This window comes from Syngnathus scovelli, chromosome 20 (genome assembly GCF_024217435.2).
Source record: "Syngnathus scovelli strain Florida chromosome 20, RoL_Ssco_1.2, whole genome shotgun sequence".
Taxonomy (NCBI): domain Eukaryota; kingdom Metazoa; phylum Chordata; class Actinopteri; order Syngnathiformes; family Syngnathidae; genus Syngnathus; species Syngnathus scovelli.
The window spans coordinates 11,999,556-12,017,905 of record NC_090866.1 but is presented as its reverse complement, the minus strand read 5'-3'; the positions used below and the strand labels follow the sequence as shown (position 1 = coordinate 12,017,905).

The window sequence follows — 18,350 nt, the reverse complement described above, 5'->3', positions numbered from 1 at the left end:
GGGTTAGATCACCAAATGATTCCCGAGCGCGGGCGGCACCGCTGCTGCTCACTGCTCCCCTCCATCCCCCAGGGGATGGATCAAAATCACACGGGGATGGGTTCAATGCAGAGACAAATTTCGCCACACCCAGATGTGTGTGTGACAATCATTGGGACTTTAACATTTACAAGCAATTAATATCACTCGTCAACATAATGTGTTGTTGCCAGTCAAGATTTGCAAGGCACCAAGAAACAACAACATTTGCAGTTAACCAAACACCAAATGCGTATTATTATACATATTTATGAAATCTTTTTCTCTGTTTCTGTCCAATTTGAAAGAAATTGGTCAATTTAAAGACCGACTTGGAGGACTTACAGTTTGGATTTGTACACGAAATTATGGAAAGGAGGCATACGAATACTTTCAGTTGAAATTGCAAAGGTAATATCGTAGTGTTCAAACTATTCAATGCCGACTGGAATGACCAAATGAATGGTGACTATTAATATCATTACTCTATTTAGTCTGTTCCTGTACTTGGCCAGCTTTGAAAATGAGATGAAGAAAAGTACGAAAACGTGAAACTCGCATACTACTCCAACAAACACAAATGGTGTATCTTCACATCACTGATGCGGTCCATGTCAATTAAGTTCCACACACATACGCGTAATAAGGTTGGAGATGGCCAAATAGCGGCAGGTTGCTTGCTTGCGAAGAAGACCTTGTGATTTTGGCACAAATGGAAATGGAAATGAATGGATGTTTGAAATGACCTTCCAGGCGTCTTCTGTGTCCCTCCATTCGACCAGCTAACTGTCGCTCACATCCGTAGGTTGATTTTCTTCTTCTTCTTCTTTCTTCTTCTTCACATTAAACACAAATAGGCGTGTTCGTTGTGCTATTTGCTCAAGTGCCGGACTGCATCTTGAAACATCGACGTGTCGTGAAAATAAAACGGAAGCGTTTCAAGTCAACTGAACAGGTGGCGCCGTCAAGCAGGTGAATGACGTCACGTCGCTGACCACCATTTTTTTCCCTGATACTTTATTGAACACACAACTCGGAGACAAATCGTTACCGACAACCAATCACTTGAAAGCAGGGGTGTCAAACTCATTTTTTTCGCGGGCCGCATTGTAGTCAAAGCTTCTTTCGGAGGGCCATTATGACTGTCAACCCAAATCAATATATGAGCACCTCATATTATATACAGTAAAAGCTACAAATAACTCGTTTTCAAATCAGACGAGTAAAAACTGGTCAAATATATAAAAAAAAAAAAAAGATATTAAAAGTGAAGACAATTTGCAATTCTAGTAATGACACACGAATTTGATGCACAATTTGTCTTCGCGGGCCACATAAAACGATGTGGCGGACCGTATCTGGTCCCCGGGCCTTGACTTTGACACCTGTGCTTTAAAAGGAAAAAACAGATAGGCACTATCGATTCATATTTCATATCGTGAATAGGTTGACAGTTTGATATGAAACGCATTTAAAGATGGGATATATAATAATACATGATTATATTATACATATATACACACACACGCGCGCGCAGTCAGCGCTCATTGGTTTGCATTTGGGTCCGGGCTGCACGGCAGGAGGCCATCGATGGCAGGCGCGCGCACACACGCACGCCATGGAGGGCCCTGAGCATTTCAAATTACCGGGCTAAAATCAGGGCCAATGCCCTGGATACACACAACACGAGTGTTGCCTCAGAGACATTTTGGGGGGGACACCATGAGAAGAGAAAAAAAAAAAGCTTTTTGACAGACAGAAAATTGCCTTCTGACAGACTCATCGAAGTGTGCGTGTGAGGAAGTACCTATGCTGTCGCCTACTTTGTGTTGTCCTTGTTGTTGTTGTCCAAACAGGAATGAATGTTTGTGCGGCCCAGACGGCGCCGGCCCGCCCATTGCTCTTCGTCTTCAGCTTAAAGAGAGAAAATTAAGGGGATTATTGGCGTCTGTATTTTTGTCGCGACGCAAACACACGCACGCATACACATTCGCACACAGAGTACTAAAATAGCCCGACACTGAACGACAACTGTTGCCTGAACAACGTATGACGTTTGCACGGGTTACTACTTGGACTACTAATTGTGACTAAAAGGTCAAGTAGAACCACGGCTTGTACTTGGGACTTCTGCGTGGTGCTGATTTGCACATGTTGCATACGCAGGCCGGAATGTCGCAGGAAGATTCGGGGGGCGTCGAAAAAGTTGCAGTGAAAGTCCCGCTGTTCTCTGCCCACGTTAAAGTAACTTGCTGCAATTGTGGGGAATGAGAAGAGCAGTCGTGTCGCAGCGGGGAGGGTGACGTCGTGGGGATGGCGGGGACCATTTTGCGGCGTGTCGAGTGAGAGCGTCGCAAGGTGGCTGAAATCCACTAACAGGATGGTGAAGCGGGATTACGTCTGAGCAGCAGATAAACAGATTATTCCCAAAACAGAGTCTACTCTTTTAACCTCACGGCTGTCCCTCAATTCTTTTGGGCGGAGCCGACGCCACTTTTCCCCCTGCCGCCGCCGCCGGCCGATGCCACAACTCCTCTGGAAGCTTCCGCGGACGCCCGTCCAGCCCAGCCCAGCCCAGCCCAGCCCAGCCCAGCCCAGCCCAGCGTCTGGCTGTCCACCTCGTGCCGACTGACTATTTCACTTTTTTTCCACAATGTTGGGGGCCTTGGGTCTGCTGCTGTTTGTCGCCTGGCGGGTCCAAGGTGAGTCGGCTGCTTTTGTATTTGCGGAGAATGCGACGACTCGGGAAGCTCATTAGGATTGTGTAAGTAAATCCCAAAGACAAGCGGCGATGCGATATGCGCCACGCTGCACTCGCCGCTCCCGCCATCGTAGGCCTCCCTCCGTCTTGTTCTCCCATGCAGGCGGGAGCGTCCCGCCGGACTTGAGCCCTAAGGAGGAGGCAGTCTCGCCGTGGCCACCGACAAACCTGAAACTCGCCGGAGGACGATCCAAGAGGTCGCTTTTCCTGCACTCGGGCGTGAGGATCTGTCCTCAAGAGAGCGTGGCCGAGGTTCTGGCCACTCATCAGGCGTACTACCAGCTGCGAGGTGCGCCAGTCGGCACGGTCGCTCGCTCCCGCTCGCTCGCTCGCTCCCGGTTGATGGCAGCTTCTTTTTTTTGCGCGCTAGTGTGCCAGGAGGCCGTGTGGGAGGCGTACAGGATCTTCTTGGACAGGATTCCCGCCACCTCCGAGTACCAGCGATGGCTTCACACCTGTCAGCGGGAGTCGCTCGGCATCGCCGACATGGCCCGAAGCTTTGGCAACTCTGAGGAGCACCTGGACCTGATCCACAGGGTGAACAAAAAAAGGCAGATTCAAAGTTGATTGCGGTGAAAAATGCTGATTGAGTGAGCTGTGAGGGAGCAAAGCGGCAAACTCTCCACACTTTTGGGAGACTCAGCCAGCCTATTTGTTGCATTTGTGTGCAGAGGATGCGGCGCCTCCGAAACGAGCGTCCACAATCACGGTAGGCGGCCACCCGCTCGCCCGCCCGCCCGCCCGCGTCCTTTCTCTTCCCCACTGACTTTTGCCTAGCACGCCGTCATCCACTTGTCATTTCTATTCCCAGAGGTTTGCCGACTCCCGTGGCTTCCGACACGCCGGGTAGGAAGAAGGGGGGTAAAAAAAATAAAAGTTGACTACCAACAGCTGACGTCGTGCTGACCCACCCGTGTTCTTTCCTCTTCAAGTGGCGACCACCGTCAGTGCCCTCCTCAAGGGGGCAACGTCCTCTCCGCACTCTCAGAGGACCACCACAGTGGATGGAGAGGAGGTACTATTTGGCCTGGATTTAGTATTTGGGCAGCAGCCACAAAAAAAATAAGTAAATAAAGCTTTCCAAAGGCCAGATCCAATTGTCTCGTCCCTCTCATTAAAGGACTCGGACCTTCCTAATGCCGTCCCCGAGAGTCCGGCGGAGCAGAGGCTGGATTTCGCCATCGACCTGGTGGATCCGGGATACCGGGAACTGCTGGATGACCCGGACTCTCCCCAGTATATTGATCTGGCTCACCACCTGCAGGACCAGGTGGCTTCTCCAGAACCTGCGTAACCCATTCTGAAGATGTGTGCAAGATGTTGCAATTTGGCCCATGTTTGGCCCCATCTCATCAAATGGCGCAGCCAGCCACTTTGTTGGGAAAGCTGCGCTCGGAGCGGATCGGGTCCATTTGCAGCAGGAAGTTACGCAACTACGTTCCAAAGGCGATTATGTCACAGCCAGGGAGGGAGGGAGGGAGGGAGGGAGGGAGGCAGGGCAGTCACTCATGCTCTGCCACATGTCACGAGCCGAGGTGAGCCGAGCCGCTGCTCAACATCGCTGTGTTTCTTCCACAGATGCAGCATGTTTTTGACAAGCTTCCGGGCTTTAAAAGCATCCTTGTGCTGCGAATCAGGTAGGCCCGGCCCGACCCGGCCCACTGGGTCAGGTGCTAAAACATCCCTTTGATACGTTTGCCATTGTTTGCTCCCAACGCAAGTGAGACGCAGCGAGCCGATAGGTAAGGACTTTCCTAGTGCCCCACCACACACACACACACACACACACACACACACACACACACACACACACACACACACACACACACACACACACACACACACACACACACACACACACACACACACACACACACACACACACACACAGTCTGTTGTCTGCCAAAGTGCTTCTTGTGCTTCTTCTACTTCTTCAGTGTTGGCGGAATCACGGTCCTCTATTCCCTGCTCTTTGAAACGGCTTTGCCAGGCGAGGCGTCGTCCGACGCGGCAAACTCCAAATTGAGGGAGGCGGTGAGAAGAGCTTTGCACGAGGAGGCGTCCCTTCCGGTCGATCTGGAATCCTTGATCTTTGACCCAGGTACGGTGCGCTCGCACTCCATGTCCATCGAGTCAAGTGGACAACTGTGAGTGATTGCTTGCGTGCTTGTTTGTTTGATGGCGGCAGAGGGCGTTCCTACGCGGCCGACCCAGGAAGCTGACACGGAGGTACTCGCACACGTCAAGCAAGGAAGGAAGGAAGGAAGGAAGGAGAGACGATTGATGACTGACGATTGTCACATCTTCTCAGGTCAGGGAACCCGACTCCCGCAACCACTTTGAAGTCTTCCTGGCTGACCCGGAGGTGGAACAACTCGGTCTGGTCTTGCCCCTCCCCGCCGTGGAGAAGGACTACACTCTGGTCACGCTCCCGGACCCCACCGAGGAGGAGGATGATGATGATGATGATGATGATGATGATGATGAGGGGGGGGAGGACCTGAGGTTTGAGCCAGACGCACTAGAGCCATCCAGCGAAGAAGAAGAGTTGATCATTTCTCATCAAACGGAGACTTTCCGGAAGACTGAAACTGGAGAACTTGTCCGGCACTACACGGCGAGCCCTCCGACAACGGCTGACCTGGACCTGACCGCCGGCGTGTCGCTGATCCCGTCTTCAGCCGGTGAGGAACTTTTGGACTCGGGTCTTGTTGCCACCACTGTTCCGGAAGAAGCGCAAAGCGTGGCCAAGGAGAGCTGGGCTGGCCCATTGCCCGCCGCACCGGCGGAAAGCACCGCCGCACCGGTGGAAAGCACCGCCGCTGTCGCTTCAGAGGAAGCGCCCCCGACGGGTTTCACAACGCTTGAGGAGCAAATAGCAATTGAAGAAGAGGCGCTTACCGAGGGGCCGGCGGCGGTGGACCGTCCTCCGGCGTCTCCGTCGCAACCAGAGTCAGGAGGGAATGAAAGGGCACACTGGCAAACAGCAGCGGGAGCTTGGCAACCCACCGCAGAGGGACTCCATCCACCGGAAGCCGAGATGGGAGCTATTTTGTACTCGGAACAAAGTGACAATGCAACAAAAGCGCTCCGAGCAGGGGCGACGGAAGCACCGGCAGAAACAAAGGATGGAGACGAGGAAACCAGCGCTCCTCCGTCACTTTCCATTTTAGAAGCCGTCCCGGAGCCCGGCACCAGCAAATGGCTTCAAATATGGTTCCCATCTGACGGCAAAGAAGAGCACGAAAGCCAACGTCCGACCGCTGACAACTTGCTCTCTGAGGAGCCATCAGATGCCAACTCTGGGGAATGGGTCGAGACCTACGCTAGCACCTCTGCTCCTCGCGGCCCAACTGTGGACTTTGGACTCTTTGAGGTGGCGGAAGCTCACCAGCAAAGCGCCGTCATCGTCATGGAGGAGGACACGAAGGGATCTGCGGGGCAGACGAGCAGAGCGCTCACCACCGAGGACCCGGCGGAAGAAGGGAGCGGCTTTTTTGACAGCGCCACGGAGGTGCCCGCCGTCGCATACCTGACCACGGCCACCGTGACGACGGCTCCTCACGGTCGCGAGCTGGTGGTCTTCTTCAGCCTGCGCGTCACCAACTTTGACTTCTCCGAGGACCTCTTCAACAAGACGTCGCCCGAGTACAGGTCCTTGGAGAACACCTTCCTGAATGTGGTGAGGAAAAGGACAGCGAGTCAGCGTGCGTGCGTGCGTGCAAAAGGACACGATTTGACTTTTGTGTGTATTCCCTTTGTTCTTCGTGCGGCCCCACCAATGCTGCCGGCTTGGCCCCTGCAAAAAAAAAAAAAAAAAAAAAAAGCTGCTGCCCTACTTGCAGGCCAACCTAACAGGCTTTCGCAACTTGGAGATCCTCAACTTCCGCAAAGGCAGCGTGGTCGTCAACAGCAGAATGAAGTTGGCCAAGTCGGTGCCATACAACATCACCGAGGCGGTCCAGTGCGTCCTGCGCGAGTTCTGCTCCACGGCTGCGGCGCACCTGCACATCCACATCGACAGCGGCTCGGTGGACGTCGAGCCAGGTGAGTGCTCCGAGCTGGGAGGCGCCATTCGGGACATTGTCAATCTGAACCCAAGTCCAAACGAGGGACGCTAACCTGTCCACGTGACCGGTCTCCGTAGCGGACCGGGCTGACCCTTGCAAGTTCCTGAGCTGCGGGGGCCATTCTCGCTGCGTGCTGGAGCCGTCGAACGGGGCGAGGTCCCGAGAGGCCCGGTGCCAGTGCCGGCCGGGCTTCCTCTCCGTGGACGGCCTTCCGTGTCGGAGCGTCTGCGAGCTTCGGCCCGGACGATGCGGAGACGACGCCGAGTGTCACGTGGAACCCGGACACGGAGTCGTGTGCAGGTGATGTTGTCCGAGTCGCGGCGCGCCGATCGATGCGCTGACCGTACAAACGTCCGAGACGGAGCTCCTGTTCTTCGTGTCATTGCTCAGGTCCAAATCTTCCAGGAAGTTCTGATCCCGTGACGGCAGGTGAGCTCAGACTTTGCGTTTCATTTAGAAGGCGCTTGGTCTTGAGATTTCAACGAGAAACGTGTCGTCTCCCGCAGGGACTCGCAGTTGCTTTCAATCAAGGTTTCCTTCATTCCTTCCCCGGCGAGACGAGGCCAGGCCAGGCGAGACGAGACCGGCCGCCTGCAAATATTGCAAAAAGAAAAATGGCGCTCCGGCTGCAAGGGGATCGCCTCGGAAAACTCACCTCGGCGCCGGAAAGAGAAGAAGCTACGCTTTGTCCTTCTTCTGTTGCTTCTTTGTGCTTCTTGTTCAACTTTGACAAGAAAAATGCTCCGTCTTTTTGTCTCGCTTCCATCATCAAATTGCAAGCACACATTCAGATTCATTCCAAAATAGGTTTGAGACACACGCACAAAGGATCGCGTTTGGACACTCATTCACAGATAGACGGACGGACGGGTTCAGGAGACAGCAAGTTGAAAGACTCGCGGGAGACGGCTTGAATAAGGTGACGCCCCAGTGCCTTTATTGACTGCTGCTGAGGACAGACGTGTGACAGAAAAAAACAAACCAAAAAACCCAGGGGCCATTTTTGAGCGAGGTGTTGGGATCAGGCGGAGCACCCCCTTGAAATTGAACGACACACGGGGCTTCTTGGGCGCTTTTATTGCTAACGTTGCCCCTCCCCACCCACAAAAAAAGGCATAGAAAAAGATCCAGTGCGGTAGCTAGATTCCGGTTCAAAGACGGCTGACAAAATCAAAGCTTGATTGGTCTTTCAACGGCATCGGCAAAAGCTCGCCGGCCGGCCGGCCGGTCGGTCGGCTAGCTGTTAGCGGATAGCAACGGCGTACCAATGTCAAAAGGGAAAACAACATGATTGGTCATTATTGGTCATTAGTTCACATTTGCAGGCATGGTCGTTAAGCGCAATTAATCCATCAGCGTCCGCGTTTGGCTTCATTAATCGCACGGCAAGAAAACAAGAAGGAGGTGGCGGGAAAAGCGGCGCGCTGTTCCAAACGCTCGCCGGGAGGGAGGACGTTGACGAGTGAGGTGAGGCCTTGCGGGAAGGCAAAAAACAAAAGCAAAAAAAAAAGCCGAAGAACTGGCCTGGCTTCACTTGAAGGTGGCCTGCAGCATGGCCGTGGCGTAGGTGGGCCGTGCCTGCCGATTCTGGATGGCGCTGCGCAGGTACTGGACGCCGCCGCAGCGCTCCCAGATCTCCTCAAACTGGCGGGGCAGGATCTCGGCACCCCTTTTGCGGGACAGCCCCGTCTCGTCCAGACTCAGCTCGCACATCTCCATGTCGTCTTTGCCTGAGAGCCAAACGACAGTGCGGTGAGCGCGCTTAGAAGGGCCCGAGTGTGACATCCTCTAGGAATCCACCAGGGCCCCTCGCTCGCTCGCTCACCGGCCACCAGCAGGATGGGGTGCTTGTCGGGGTGCAGCTCCATCTGCCGGGCGATCCAGGGCCCGTCAAAGTGGGCGTACCACCAGCCCTTCTTCTTGCCCTGCGGGTCTTTGTACCGGTCGCCCGGCCGGATGAACGGAATGCGGAAGAAACGCTGCTGCCGGTCCGGAGACACCTCATACTGGCGGGTCGGCACAGAGGGGGCCGGGTTCCGCTGGGCTGCAAAGGCGGGGGTACACGCATCAGCGAGCGCCGGCAGCTTTTTGCCCGTCGGCCGGCGACGTCCGGGCTGTGTTGGGAATCCGTGATCTACCAGCGTCCGCGCAAGTCTGTCAAGCGGCTACCATGCGGTGACATACGGTGGGGTGGCCGAGGGAGGACGCGGCCACCCTACCCCACCCCACCCCACCCCACCCCGGCTTTTGTGCAAGCAGATTCCCAACACAGCCGCCGCGACGGCATTGGCCTGCTCACGCTGACTGGTACCAGTCCACTGGCACTTAAGCAAGACGCCCTGGGAACCCCCCCTACCTCCCCCTTCCTGAAGAGAAGCCGTAATGACGACAAGCCCAGTTTCGCAGCGGGAGTAGACACTATGAGGGGGCGGGGTCAGTGGGAGGGAGGGAGGGAGGGAGGAGGGGGGCGGGGCAGTTAGTAGTCCAACGCGCAAAATACTCAAGCAAACTTACACTTCCGACCACTTAGCACAGACGGCGCGCCACCTGAAAGTAAAGACGCCGTTACGTGTGCCAACGAGCACAGACACTACGCTCAGAGCTGGCGGAACTCCAAATGGACGTGCCGGACTTTAAGGCGAGGAAACGTGAGGCGCACACGGAAGCCGCGTAAGCTGAGGGTACCGTAGTCGGTGACAGATTTGGGCGCCCGCTGCTCCGTGTCGGCGTTCCTCTTTTTGTTCTTGGACTTCCAGGCGTGGTAGACCTTCAGCCGGCGGTGGAATTCCTCGCGGCATGCCGCCAGCAGCTCGATGTCTACGGAACACGTGCATGTTTCAGCAGCTCGCGGGCACGCCCCGCACATACTATAAGCCCCTCCCCTGGTCTCACCGCAGGATGTGTTGATGGCGTCCCTGAGCTCGGCGTACTTCCACTTGCTGAGTTGGTATTTGCCGTTGGCGGGGCCGGCCGCTTTGCTGGCCTGAACCTGAGGACCTCTGATGACGAGGAGACAGAGAGGGGGAGGGGCGGGCAGGACATCAGCGGAAAAGGGACACCTCGACACGCTAAACTATTGGTTGGCGAGTCAAAACTGTGAGAGAGGAAGAGAAAGACGACGGCGGCGGCGGCGGCGGCGGGAGCAACTTCACATGGGAGAGAGTCAACACAAGTCACTTCCTGTTTTGGGCAACCTCCACCATCACCGTTCAAAATCAAAGAAGCTGATTGATGACAAAGCTAGTCAATCAACGGAAAGGTTGGAGCAGATCTGAAAATGGCCGGAGCCACGGCGCGAGAGCAGCCCAAAGACGTTTGCACGCACCTCGCCAGAAGCTCGCTCATTTCCTTGGCCATCTCCTCCCTACAACATTTCATCATCATCATCATCATCATCATTCAAGAAAACGAGCGCGAGGTGTTTGCGGTTTTGCCTTCCGCTTGTTTTGGGCGCGTTACCTACGTACATGCTCAAATTCGGCACTTTGGGCCCAGCAGAAGGGCTGAAAAGACAAAACAGGAGCAGCGTCACACGCGCGCAAGTGACGTGACCCTCCGGTCCCATCGGAAGACGCTCGCCGTCCCACTCGGCGGCATGCAAAGGTCACAGGTTAAAGGGAGCCAGCCGTAAGGCCGCGTGCAAAGTTCTTACGCTGCTTGTTCGGGAGACGACGAATGCGACGACTCGGTGCTGCCGGGAGGAGAACAAGCAGACGTTAAAAAAGGCCCGAGCCGGGAGGGCGGGGAGGGGCGCCTTCACCTGCGGAGGGCGGCGTCGTTCTGCGAGTCGTCCGGAATGAGCTCAGCTTCGCTCTGCGCGATCCTCAGCGCCAACTCTCGGTCTCGCCTCTCCTGCTCCAGAACCGCCTGGCGCGAGATTTCCTCCTCACGATCCGCCTCCAGCTGCTGCTCCATTTGCAACTGGGTAGAGGCCAAAGGACCTTGAGTGTAAGCTGGGGCTTTGATGCCTGAGGGAATACCCACCTGCAGGCTCTTGTGCTCCTCCTCTCTCCTCTTCCTCTCCTCCTCTTCCTGCTTCCTCTTCATCTCCATCTCGGCTTTGCTGTCAGCAAAAGGAACGTGTGCTTTTCTTCTGGGCCCTTCTGGTCAACTTCCGGTAACTTACGCGCGTCTCTCGTTTTCCTCCTCCTGGCGGCGGCGCTCTTCCTCCTCTCTCCTCTTCCTCTCCCTTTCCATCTCCTCCTGGATGCGGCGCAAACGCTCCCGCTCTTCCTCCTCCTTCTTCTTGTTCTGCAAGGCGCTGAGCAGCTGCTCCGAGCGCACCACCAGGGCCTGGTAGTCGTGCTCGATGTCCACGCGCCGCATCTCTGTGGCCTGGCGACGGCGAGCGAGCGAGCGAGCGCAACGGTGACGTGTGGAGCCCTGCCCGCTGACTCGGGCCGGCCGGCCGGCCGTTTCGGGGACCCACCTTGATCTTGAGCATGAGGGCGCAGATGTCGGCGTCCAGCCGCTCAACCTGAGCGCTCATCTCCTCCTTGCCCTCCTTGAGTCCGGCCACCACTTCGTTGAAGCGCTCCATCCTCTTCCTCAGATGGCGCACCTTAACCAGGCCGTCGATCCTGAAGCAAAGGGGGGCGTTAGAAGAAGAAGTCGAGGCCGTTGAAGAACAACGCAAAGAAGGAAGATGAAGATGGATGGTCTCCAACGGAGAAGCGCAAGGCCGAATGAACGGACAGATGGACGAGGACGAAGAAGGCAGCCGCTCTGAGCGCGTGCACCCACCCACCGTGGTTTGTGCTTCTTCTTGCAGAGCCACATGCGCACCGTCTTTTGCATGACGATGCACGCGCGGCGCCGGTACAACAGCTTATTCTTCACTGCGCACAAACACACAACAGCAGCATATGTCAAACGACACGCCGAGCAGGAAGACAAAGCCAGAGTTCGCCTCACGTCATCTTATCTCCGCACCTTTGGACAAAGGAGGGGCCCGAGGACAAGAGGGCCGAGTCATGTTTAGAAGGCCGAAGGTGAGGACAAAGACAACGCTGACCAACGGGAAAGAGGTCAAGGAGGATGAGGGGAAGGTCAAAAGCAGTGGGTGTGACTGACCTACTGTTACCACTATGGCAACGGGAAGCAAACGGCGCGTACGCACACTACTTGCGTACGCTACTTGCGTACGCTACTTCCAGGCGCTACTTGCGCACGCTACTTCCAGGCGCTACTTGCGCACGCTACTTGCGCACGCTACTTGCGCACGCTACTTGCGCACGCTACTTGCGCACGCTACTTGCGCACGCTGCTTGCACACGCTGCTTGCACACGCTGCTTGCACACGCTGCTTGCACACGCTGCTTGCACACGCTACTTACGCTTGATGACGGACAGCGCGCACCACTGCACCTTCTTCCAGCGACTGTGGATGATCCAGGTGTTGACACGCCGCACCAACTCCGCCAGGTGATCCGGGTCCGACTTCATGATCTGGTCAAACTCGGCAAACTAAAACAAGCCCAGAAGAAAAGGTCAAAGCCAGACGGAGCTTCGGCGCTCGGCGGCACGAGCGGCCGGCGCCGCCAACCTTCCCGGGTCGGAAGAACACTCGAGTCAGGCCGAACTTGTAGTCCTTCTCGTTCAGTCCCAAAGCTTTGAACAAGGCCTGCGACAAACACACACACACGCACGGTGCGTGAAGAAAATCCTGAGCGGCTGCAGCAAATGCTAAGATGGCAGCAAGATGTTCCTCAAACGGACCTTGCAGAAGAGGCGTGGGTCCAGGCGGGTCAGCTTGGGGGGCATGTACTTCTTGTACATGTTGTAGAGTTCGTGGAAAGGAGCCCTGGAGGGGAAGCCGCCCTGCATCAGGTCCAGCACGGACACCATACCTGGGGAGGAGGACGTGGAGAAAATAGCACCGGCGAGGCGAGCCTTTGGAATGAGCAGACCTGCCCCACTGACCCGAGCACTGCAGCTGGGAGAGGATCTGCGCGCCTTCAAACTGGTGACTGATCATCTTCAAGTTGGGTTTGATGCAGCGGATGAAACTGGAGCCCTGAGCCACAAAAAAGACAGGTCACAGCAAAGACACAAAAGGCAGGTCACAGTAAAGACAACCGGTGGGCGCTCAACGCTACTTACCGTACTGCGCAACTTGTCCAGAAGAATGTTCAGCTGAGTCTGCATAGGAACAAAGGCACAAGTTGAGCGGCGGGCGACCGAGAAGGCCACCGCCACGCAGCCGGCAACCAAGAAGTCCGCCGCCGCCACGCAGCCGGCTCCATTCTTCACCTTGAACTTGTTGCCCACGCTGATGAATCCCAGTTTCCCGGCCCTCTGCTTGGCGTCGTTGGCATTGTCAAAGAGTTCTCGGATGAATCGGTCGCTGGACTCGCTGAGCAGACATTCCAGCGACGTGTGCAGAGCATCGTTGTTCTTCTCCACAAACTTGTTCTGAGGAGCAACATTCAAAGTGAGCTGGCTGGAAACGGCAACACGCTCCAGGGCGCGGCGCCAGGCAGGCTGGCAGGCAGGCAGCCAGGAAGCCAGGCAGGCACGCACGCACCGTCTCGTAGCAGACGGCTCCTGCAAAGTGTCTGATGATGAAGCCTTCGTCGTCCCTCACGTTCCTGTGGACGGCCAGCTTCGACTTTCGCGGTACCTGATGCAAACAAGGGGCGCAAATCAAAGGGCGTGGCGGCTGGCCAGCCAAATGTTTTTGGGCGTACGGTCAAGCGGAAGTGGTTCTTGTGCTTGTTGTGCACCGTGTCGGCAAAGTGCTGGTCGCTGGGCTGCGGGAGTCGGTTTTCCTCATCCAGGATGTCCAGGATTCCCAGCACCTTGGCCTCCACCAGGTCTGCAAAGCACATGTGCACATCAAGGAGGCGGCTTTGCTTTGCTTTTTCCTTCCTTTCATTCCCCCGTACCGATGCAGTCCTGGTTGTCCACGTAGTGAACCTCGTTGACTCCCAGCCCCTCCCTCTGGTACAGCTCTTGCTCCTGCGGGTCGACGCCGGAGTTAGTTACCTTGACAAAAGCGCGCTCAAACGTTTGGCTAGAGCGCGACATCGACGACGGTCTGACGACGGTCTGACGACGGTCTGACGACGGTCTGACGACGGTCTGACCTCTTTTAGGATGCGCTCGTTGAAGAACTGCTGCAGCTTCTCGTTACAGTAGTTGATGCAGAACTGCTCGAAGCTGTTGTGCTCAAAGTACTCTGCGTGCAAACAGGGAGGCCAAAGCGGTCAGCGGTGAGGCGAGACGGCGCCGGACCGGGCGCCTTGCCGGGCGCCTTGCCGGGCGCCTTCCCGAGCGCCTTCCCTTCACGCACCGAAGCCGGCGATGTCCAAGACGCCGATGAAGTTGGCCGACGACTGGAAGGGGAAGCAGCGGTTGACCCTGGTGACCACGTGGTCAAAGAGCCGGCTGTACACGGCCTTGGCCAAGGCGTCGCGAGCGTTGTTGGCCTGCTCTACTTTCAGAGGAACCCTGAGCGAGCGACACGTTTGCCAAGCGCATCAAAGTGTGGCCCCTCGCTGGCCGGGTGCCGGGTGGGTGGGAGGCGGCCTACTTGATGACGGTTCCTTTGGCGCCCCCTGCTGTGGTGAGCATGACCCTGGAGGTGAGGCTCCCTCGCAGCTCCAGCTGGTCCAGACCCAGCAGCTCGGCACAGTGTTGCAGCGGTGGGTCCGACTGCTTCTTGATGCTGCAGCCGCCTGAGAGAGACACGCAGGCAGGCGCCGTTGCGCAAAGTAGAGCCAGTGGTGTGGGTACGGCGTAGCCCCTCAGCGTAGCCCTCCCCGTTCGCTCGCTCGCTCGCTCGCCCGCTCACCCGAGGTGTTTCCCGCCTCCTCAAAGTCAACGTTGCCTAGGTGCAGCACGCCGGCCACCACGCGGAACAAGTCCAACTTCTCCACGTCATCCAGGCCGATCTTCTTCATGGCCACCAGCATGCGCTGGAAGTCGCCGTGGTCGTCCAGCAGGGGATCCTTCAGCGGGCCCGCCTTCACGTGCTGACGTAGGGACACGTGTTAGGCCGAGGGAGCGCCGCATCGCTCCAAACCTTCCCGTCTGGTTTGGTGGTCCCGGCGGACGCTACCTCTGAACTTTTGCGGTTGTCCGGGATCTGCTTGTCCGTCTCCTTGGATGCAAAGAAGCGAGTGCACCCTCTGTTCAGGTACTGAAAGACACGGAGGGGCGGGCACGCTCACGATGCATTTCTTTCAGGAATGATATTTCCCACAGGCAGCTTATTAACTCGGATCCATTTGTTTTTCTCCGATGGGACGGCGAGGTGCACGGAGGGGTGCGCGCTTGCGGCGTGTTGCCAATTTCGTATTATTTATGGGAGGTGCCGTGCGGCCTACCCTGAACGTATCTGGCGAGCTGAGGTGAAACTTGAGCCGGATGTCATCGGGCGCTCCGGCGCACAGGCGGTAGAAGATGTGGTAGTTCCTCTCCTCGGCGCTCTGGCGGCAGATGCGAGACTTCTCCAGAAGGTAGTGCGACACAAAGCCGCCCACCACCGCGTTCTATATAAAAAAAATTAAAATAAACAAATAAATAAATATATATACACATTTATTATTTTTTTTTATGGGGGGAAACCTGTGTGGTGTCAGAGTGTGACAAGTACCTTTTCATTGAAGTGTATCTCCACAAACTTGCCAAAGCGGCTGCTGTTGTTGTTGCGCACGGTCTTGGCGTTGCCGAAGGCCTCCAACAGGGGGTTTGCTGCTCGGGACAGGCAAAGTCACACGGTCACAGGGAGGGAGGGAGGGAGGAAGGGAGGGAGGGAGGGAGGGAGTTTAGGGAGGCGGCTAACGGCTGCGCCGTACCCTCCACGATCCTCTCGTCGATGTCCTGGCCCGTCCCGTACGACGAGGTCAGGTACCTGTGGGGAGAAGGGCAAGGACACGTCAGCGGCGCCAGGCTTGCGGCCGCCGCGCCTTGCGGCCGCCGCGCCTCGGACCTCACCTCAGCACAAACTTGGTGTTCTCCGTCTTGCCGGCGCCGGACTCTCCTGAGACGATGATGGACTGACTCATCTTCAGAACCCTCATGTCCCTGTAGGCCTTGTCGGCTGCGTACGGAGCGGAGGAGGCGCGTGAGCGGGGAGCGCCCGAGCCCGACCGGGGCGTCTCTCACCGATGGCGTAGACGTGCGGCGGGAGCGTCCCCAGCGAGCGTCCGCGGTACTGCTGGATGGTCTCCGGCGAGTACAGCTTGGGGATGTCGTAGTACGGGTTGACGGCGATCAAGATGTTGGCTACGAAGGTCTGAGCGCAAGCACAAGCGAGGCAAAGCTTTTGAGCCACTCGGGGAAGTCGAGAGGAGCGCTGCAAAGGCAAACTCACGTAGATTTTGTCTTTGCTGTATCTGACGCGCACGTTGTTGAGCAGCGTGGCTTCGTTGAGGTACATCAAGGAACCTGCGAGAAAGAAGACGTGGCGGGCGTCTTCAGCGCAGCCTTCAAAGCGGCAGAGACGACAACTCACAGTTGTCCTCCACGTGCTTGTCCGCGTCATCCTCGGCAGGGAACACTTGACTGACGGCAGCCACCAACGTCTGCGCAAAGGTCACAGCATGTGAGACGCCGTGCTGTCGGATCCCGCTCGCTCGCTCGCTCGCTCGAGTCTGACCTTGGCGTCGCGCTTGAGGGGCTGCAGGGTGAGGCTGTCGGCGCCAATGTCCACGATGGTCGCCAGCTGGAAGCCGTCGGCCGGGTGCGGCGCCCACACAGGTTTGCCGTCCTCCATCTCGATTCTGGAAAACAACACGCTCAGCTTTCCTTCCCAGGCCTGTTCCTGCGCGCAACGCTTCGCACGAGCTTCAGGGCAAACCAATCAGACGCCTGCCTATCTGTCGGCAGCCCGAGGAACGGCCACAGTTGAGCTCGCCCGCAACTGGCAAGACACCGACCGCTCTGTGACATCACCGAGGGCCGATGTCGTTTGCGCAGTGATCAATGACAGCTGCCCCATATTCATTCACAGCCGCCCCATGTTCATTCTCTAATACGAGTCCCGTGCCATGGTGTGTGACATCATTGTCTTTGGCGCCACCTACTCTACTTGTTACAGCGCAAGTTGAAAGGGTTGCCGCCAAATATAGCGTCGGCCATCTTGTGGAGCCGCGCGCGACCTTTGGCCTGCGCTCGTGTATCTTGTCTTTGGGCACGTCGTGACCGCACCCGCGGCGGTCAATTCCTCGTCGAGCTAAAAAGGTTTGTCATCCGCACGGCCCGTAAAGCGCGTTAAACATTAACGGGGTAACGACCGCTCAATGGCGTCTGTCATAAACAGCAATCAGCTTCCCGCCTCACCTTGGCCCTCGCCGGTCACGAGACTTATTCGACCGCTCGTGTAACCGACGTCTTGGCCACAGGTGCCGAGTCACAATCCGCCGATACTTTCTTGCCGTACTGGCTTCTCTCATATCTATACTCGACTATTTGATTGATTCCACTTATATTTTCGTTATTGCTGTCATCTTGCTCATCCGTGTCTCCTGTGCCAGTCAAGCCATTTGTGTCGTGTGCAACACGTGCACGCGCAGCAAGCAGGCTGTCTCGCGCACGCGCCTCCCAACTTTGGGGAGCACCGGGGCTCGCCGCCGAGAGAAACCCACTAAGTTTCAACTTCACTTACTTTGCACGCAATCAAAGAGAACCTTGTACACAGTCACAAGACATGTCCGGATTCCGAACCCTGCCTTGTAGCAGTCGGTTCCGAAGACGGCTGGCTGGCTCCATGTCGTCGGAGCGCCGAGCTCCACTCGGACGGCGGCGCCAATGGCAGCGCCAATGGCAGCGCCTGGGAGTGCGCGAGTTGACGCCCGAGCGAGCCCCTCGTTTCATTCATGCCGGCCGGGCTGGTCGAATGTCACACGGGCCACATATTTGTCCGAACATATGGCCCAAATGAAAGGCAGCTAGCTTTAATCAGACGCTTTGCACCAAGCGTCGAGCGACAATACGCGTGCTTTCGAAGGCGGTCTGGTATGGAGCGAACAATGTTACCTTTGTCACAAAGTAGACAATGCGACGTGAGCCGATAATGGCAGCAGTGTTACGACGCGACGCGACGAGACGCCGCAAAAAGGCAACAACGCTGAACAGCGCTTGAGGACGTCGGCGGCTTGGCCGGCCAACCGGCTGGCGGCGTCCGCGGCCGTCGGCGTTAGCTAACAACGTCGCTCGCTTTCCGGACGGCTCGTTTGGGTCTCACCTGCGGGCGTCCGGCGGGCCGACTCAATTCCCGACCAACTCCTCCGAGTGCGAGGCCGGAAGTGCAGGTGAGCGAGGCGAGCCAGCCGCTGCGTGGCCTTAGTGTGATAGCAGCCGCCCTCGTCGCCTCCCAGTCCCGCAGCCAGCCTGGGAAAGTGGCCGCGTGACGTCACGGAACGGGAACATTGAACAGGCTGTAGCGTGCCTCTCGGCCTTTGGGGGGCGCCGAGGAGGCCCGGACCAGGGGCGCCACCATCAAATTCCTTGGAGCGGGACGGACAGGTGTCCCCCCCCCCCCCACCCATGTAAAT

The 18,350-nt window shown here is 56.9% G+C and overlaps 2 protein-coding genes across 5 annotated transcripts; one reads left to right on the top strand and one right to left on the bottom strand.

Annotated features, from left to right (window-relative positions):
- Positions 1–806: 806 nt before the first annotated feature.
- LOC125989821 (interphotoreceptor matrix proteoglycan 1-like) lies at positions 807–7,597 on the top strand. 2 transcript variants are annotated; one of them, XM_049756185.2, is made up of 16 exons: positions 808–2,720; positions 2,883–3,068; positions 3,150–3,316; positions 3,451–3,488; positions 3,591–3,625; positions 3,712–3,794; positions 3,900–4,049; positions 4,358–4,416; positions 4,501–4,521; positions 4,717–4,880; positions 4,968–5,008; positions 5,091–6,461; positions 6,607–6,826; positions 6,927–7,149; positions 7,240–7,278; positions 7,356–7,597. In XM_049756185.2, exons 1-15 carry the CDS (start codon positions 2,672–2,674, stop codon positions 7,262–7,264), a joined length of 2,832 nt encoding a protein of 943 aa, XP_049612142.1. In that variant the 5' UTR covers positions 808–2,671; the 3' UTR covers positions 7,265–7,278; positions 7,356–7,597. The 2 variants fall into 2 exon arrangements, with proteins under 2 accessions (XP_049612141.1, XP_049612142.1); XM_049756184.2 differs by having other exon boundaries at positions 807–3,068.
- A 167-nt stretch (positions 7,598–7,764) lies between these two features.
- Positions 7,765–18,210, bottom strand: LOC125989812 (unconventional myosin-VI). 3 transcript variants are annotated; one of them, XM_049756161.1, is made up of 36 exons: positions 18,041–18,210; positions 16,454–16,577; positions 16,310–16,379; positions 16,169–16,242; positions 15,961–16,090; positions 15,790–15,895; positions 15,651–15,706; positions 15,449–15,546; positions 15,180–15,344; positions 14,912–14,992; positions 14,645–14,825; positions 14,384–14,528; positions 14,144–14,301; positions 13,938–14,029; positions 13,737–13,809; positions 13,539–13,666; positions 13,376–13,471; positions 13,102–13,263; positions 12,952–12,990; positions 12,772–12,865; positions 12,568–12,698; positions 12,395–12,472; positions 12,186–12,315; positions 11,597–11,687; positions 11,279–11,429; positions 10,976–11,184; positions 10,834–10,912; positions 10,610–10,770; positions 10,502–10,540; positions 10,317–10,352; positions 10,175–10,213; positions 9,742–9,848; positions 9,535–9,666; positions 9,364–9,396; positions 8,675–8,893; positions 7,765–8,579 (listed from the first exon to the last, which is right to left on the bottom strand). In XM_049756161.1, the coding sequence occupies exons 2-36, from the start codon at positions 16,568–16,570 to the stop codon at positions 8,380–8,382; spliced, it is 3,900 nt and encodes a 1,299-aa protein (XP_049612118.1). In that variant the 5' UTR covers positions 16,571–16,577; positions 18,041–18,210; the 3' UTR covers positions 7,765–8,379. The 3 variants fall into 3 exon arrangements, with proteins under 3 accessions (XP_049612118.1, XP_049612119.1, XP_049612120.1); XM_049756162.1 differs by lacking the exon at positions 9,364–9,396; XM_049756163.1 differs by lacking the exons at positions 10,175–10,213; positions 10,317–10,352.
- Between the last annotated feature and the right edge of the window lie 140 nt (positions 18,211–18,350).

Bases quoted from the DNA above. Each gene is read 5' to 3' on its own strand.
- LOC125989821 (XM_049756184.2), top strand. From the start codon at position 2,810: ATGCGATATGCGCCACGCTGCACTCGCCGCTCCCGCCATCGTAGGCCT. The intron at 4,417-4,500 runs GTAGGCCCGGCC...TCCCAACGCAAG, and splicing joins ATCCTTGTGCTGCGAATCAG to TGAGACGCAGCGAGCCGATA. The intron at 7,150-7,239 runs GTGATGTTGTCC...GTCATTGCTCAG, and splicing joins GGACACGGAGTCGTGTGCAG to GTCCAAATCTTCCAGGAAGT.
- LOC125989812 (XM_049756161.1), bottom strand. From the start codon at position 16,570: ATGGAGGACGGCAAACCTGTGTGGGCGCCGCACCCGGCCGACGGCTTC. The intron at 13,810-13,937 runs GTCAGACCGTCG...GTCGACCCGCAG, and splicing joins ACGAGCGCATCCTAAAAGAG to GAGCAAGAGCTGTACCAGAG. The intron at 8,894-9,363 runs GTAAGTTTGCTT...CCGCCTTTGCAG, and splicing joins TGTGCTAAGTGGTCGGAAGT to CCCAGCGGAACCCGGCCCCC.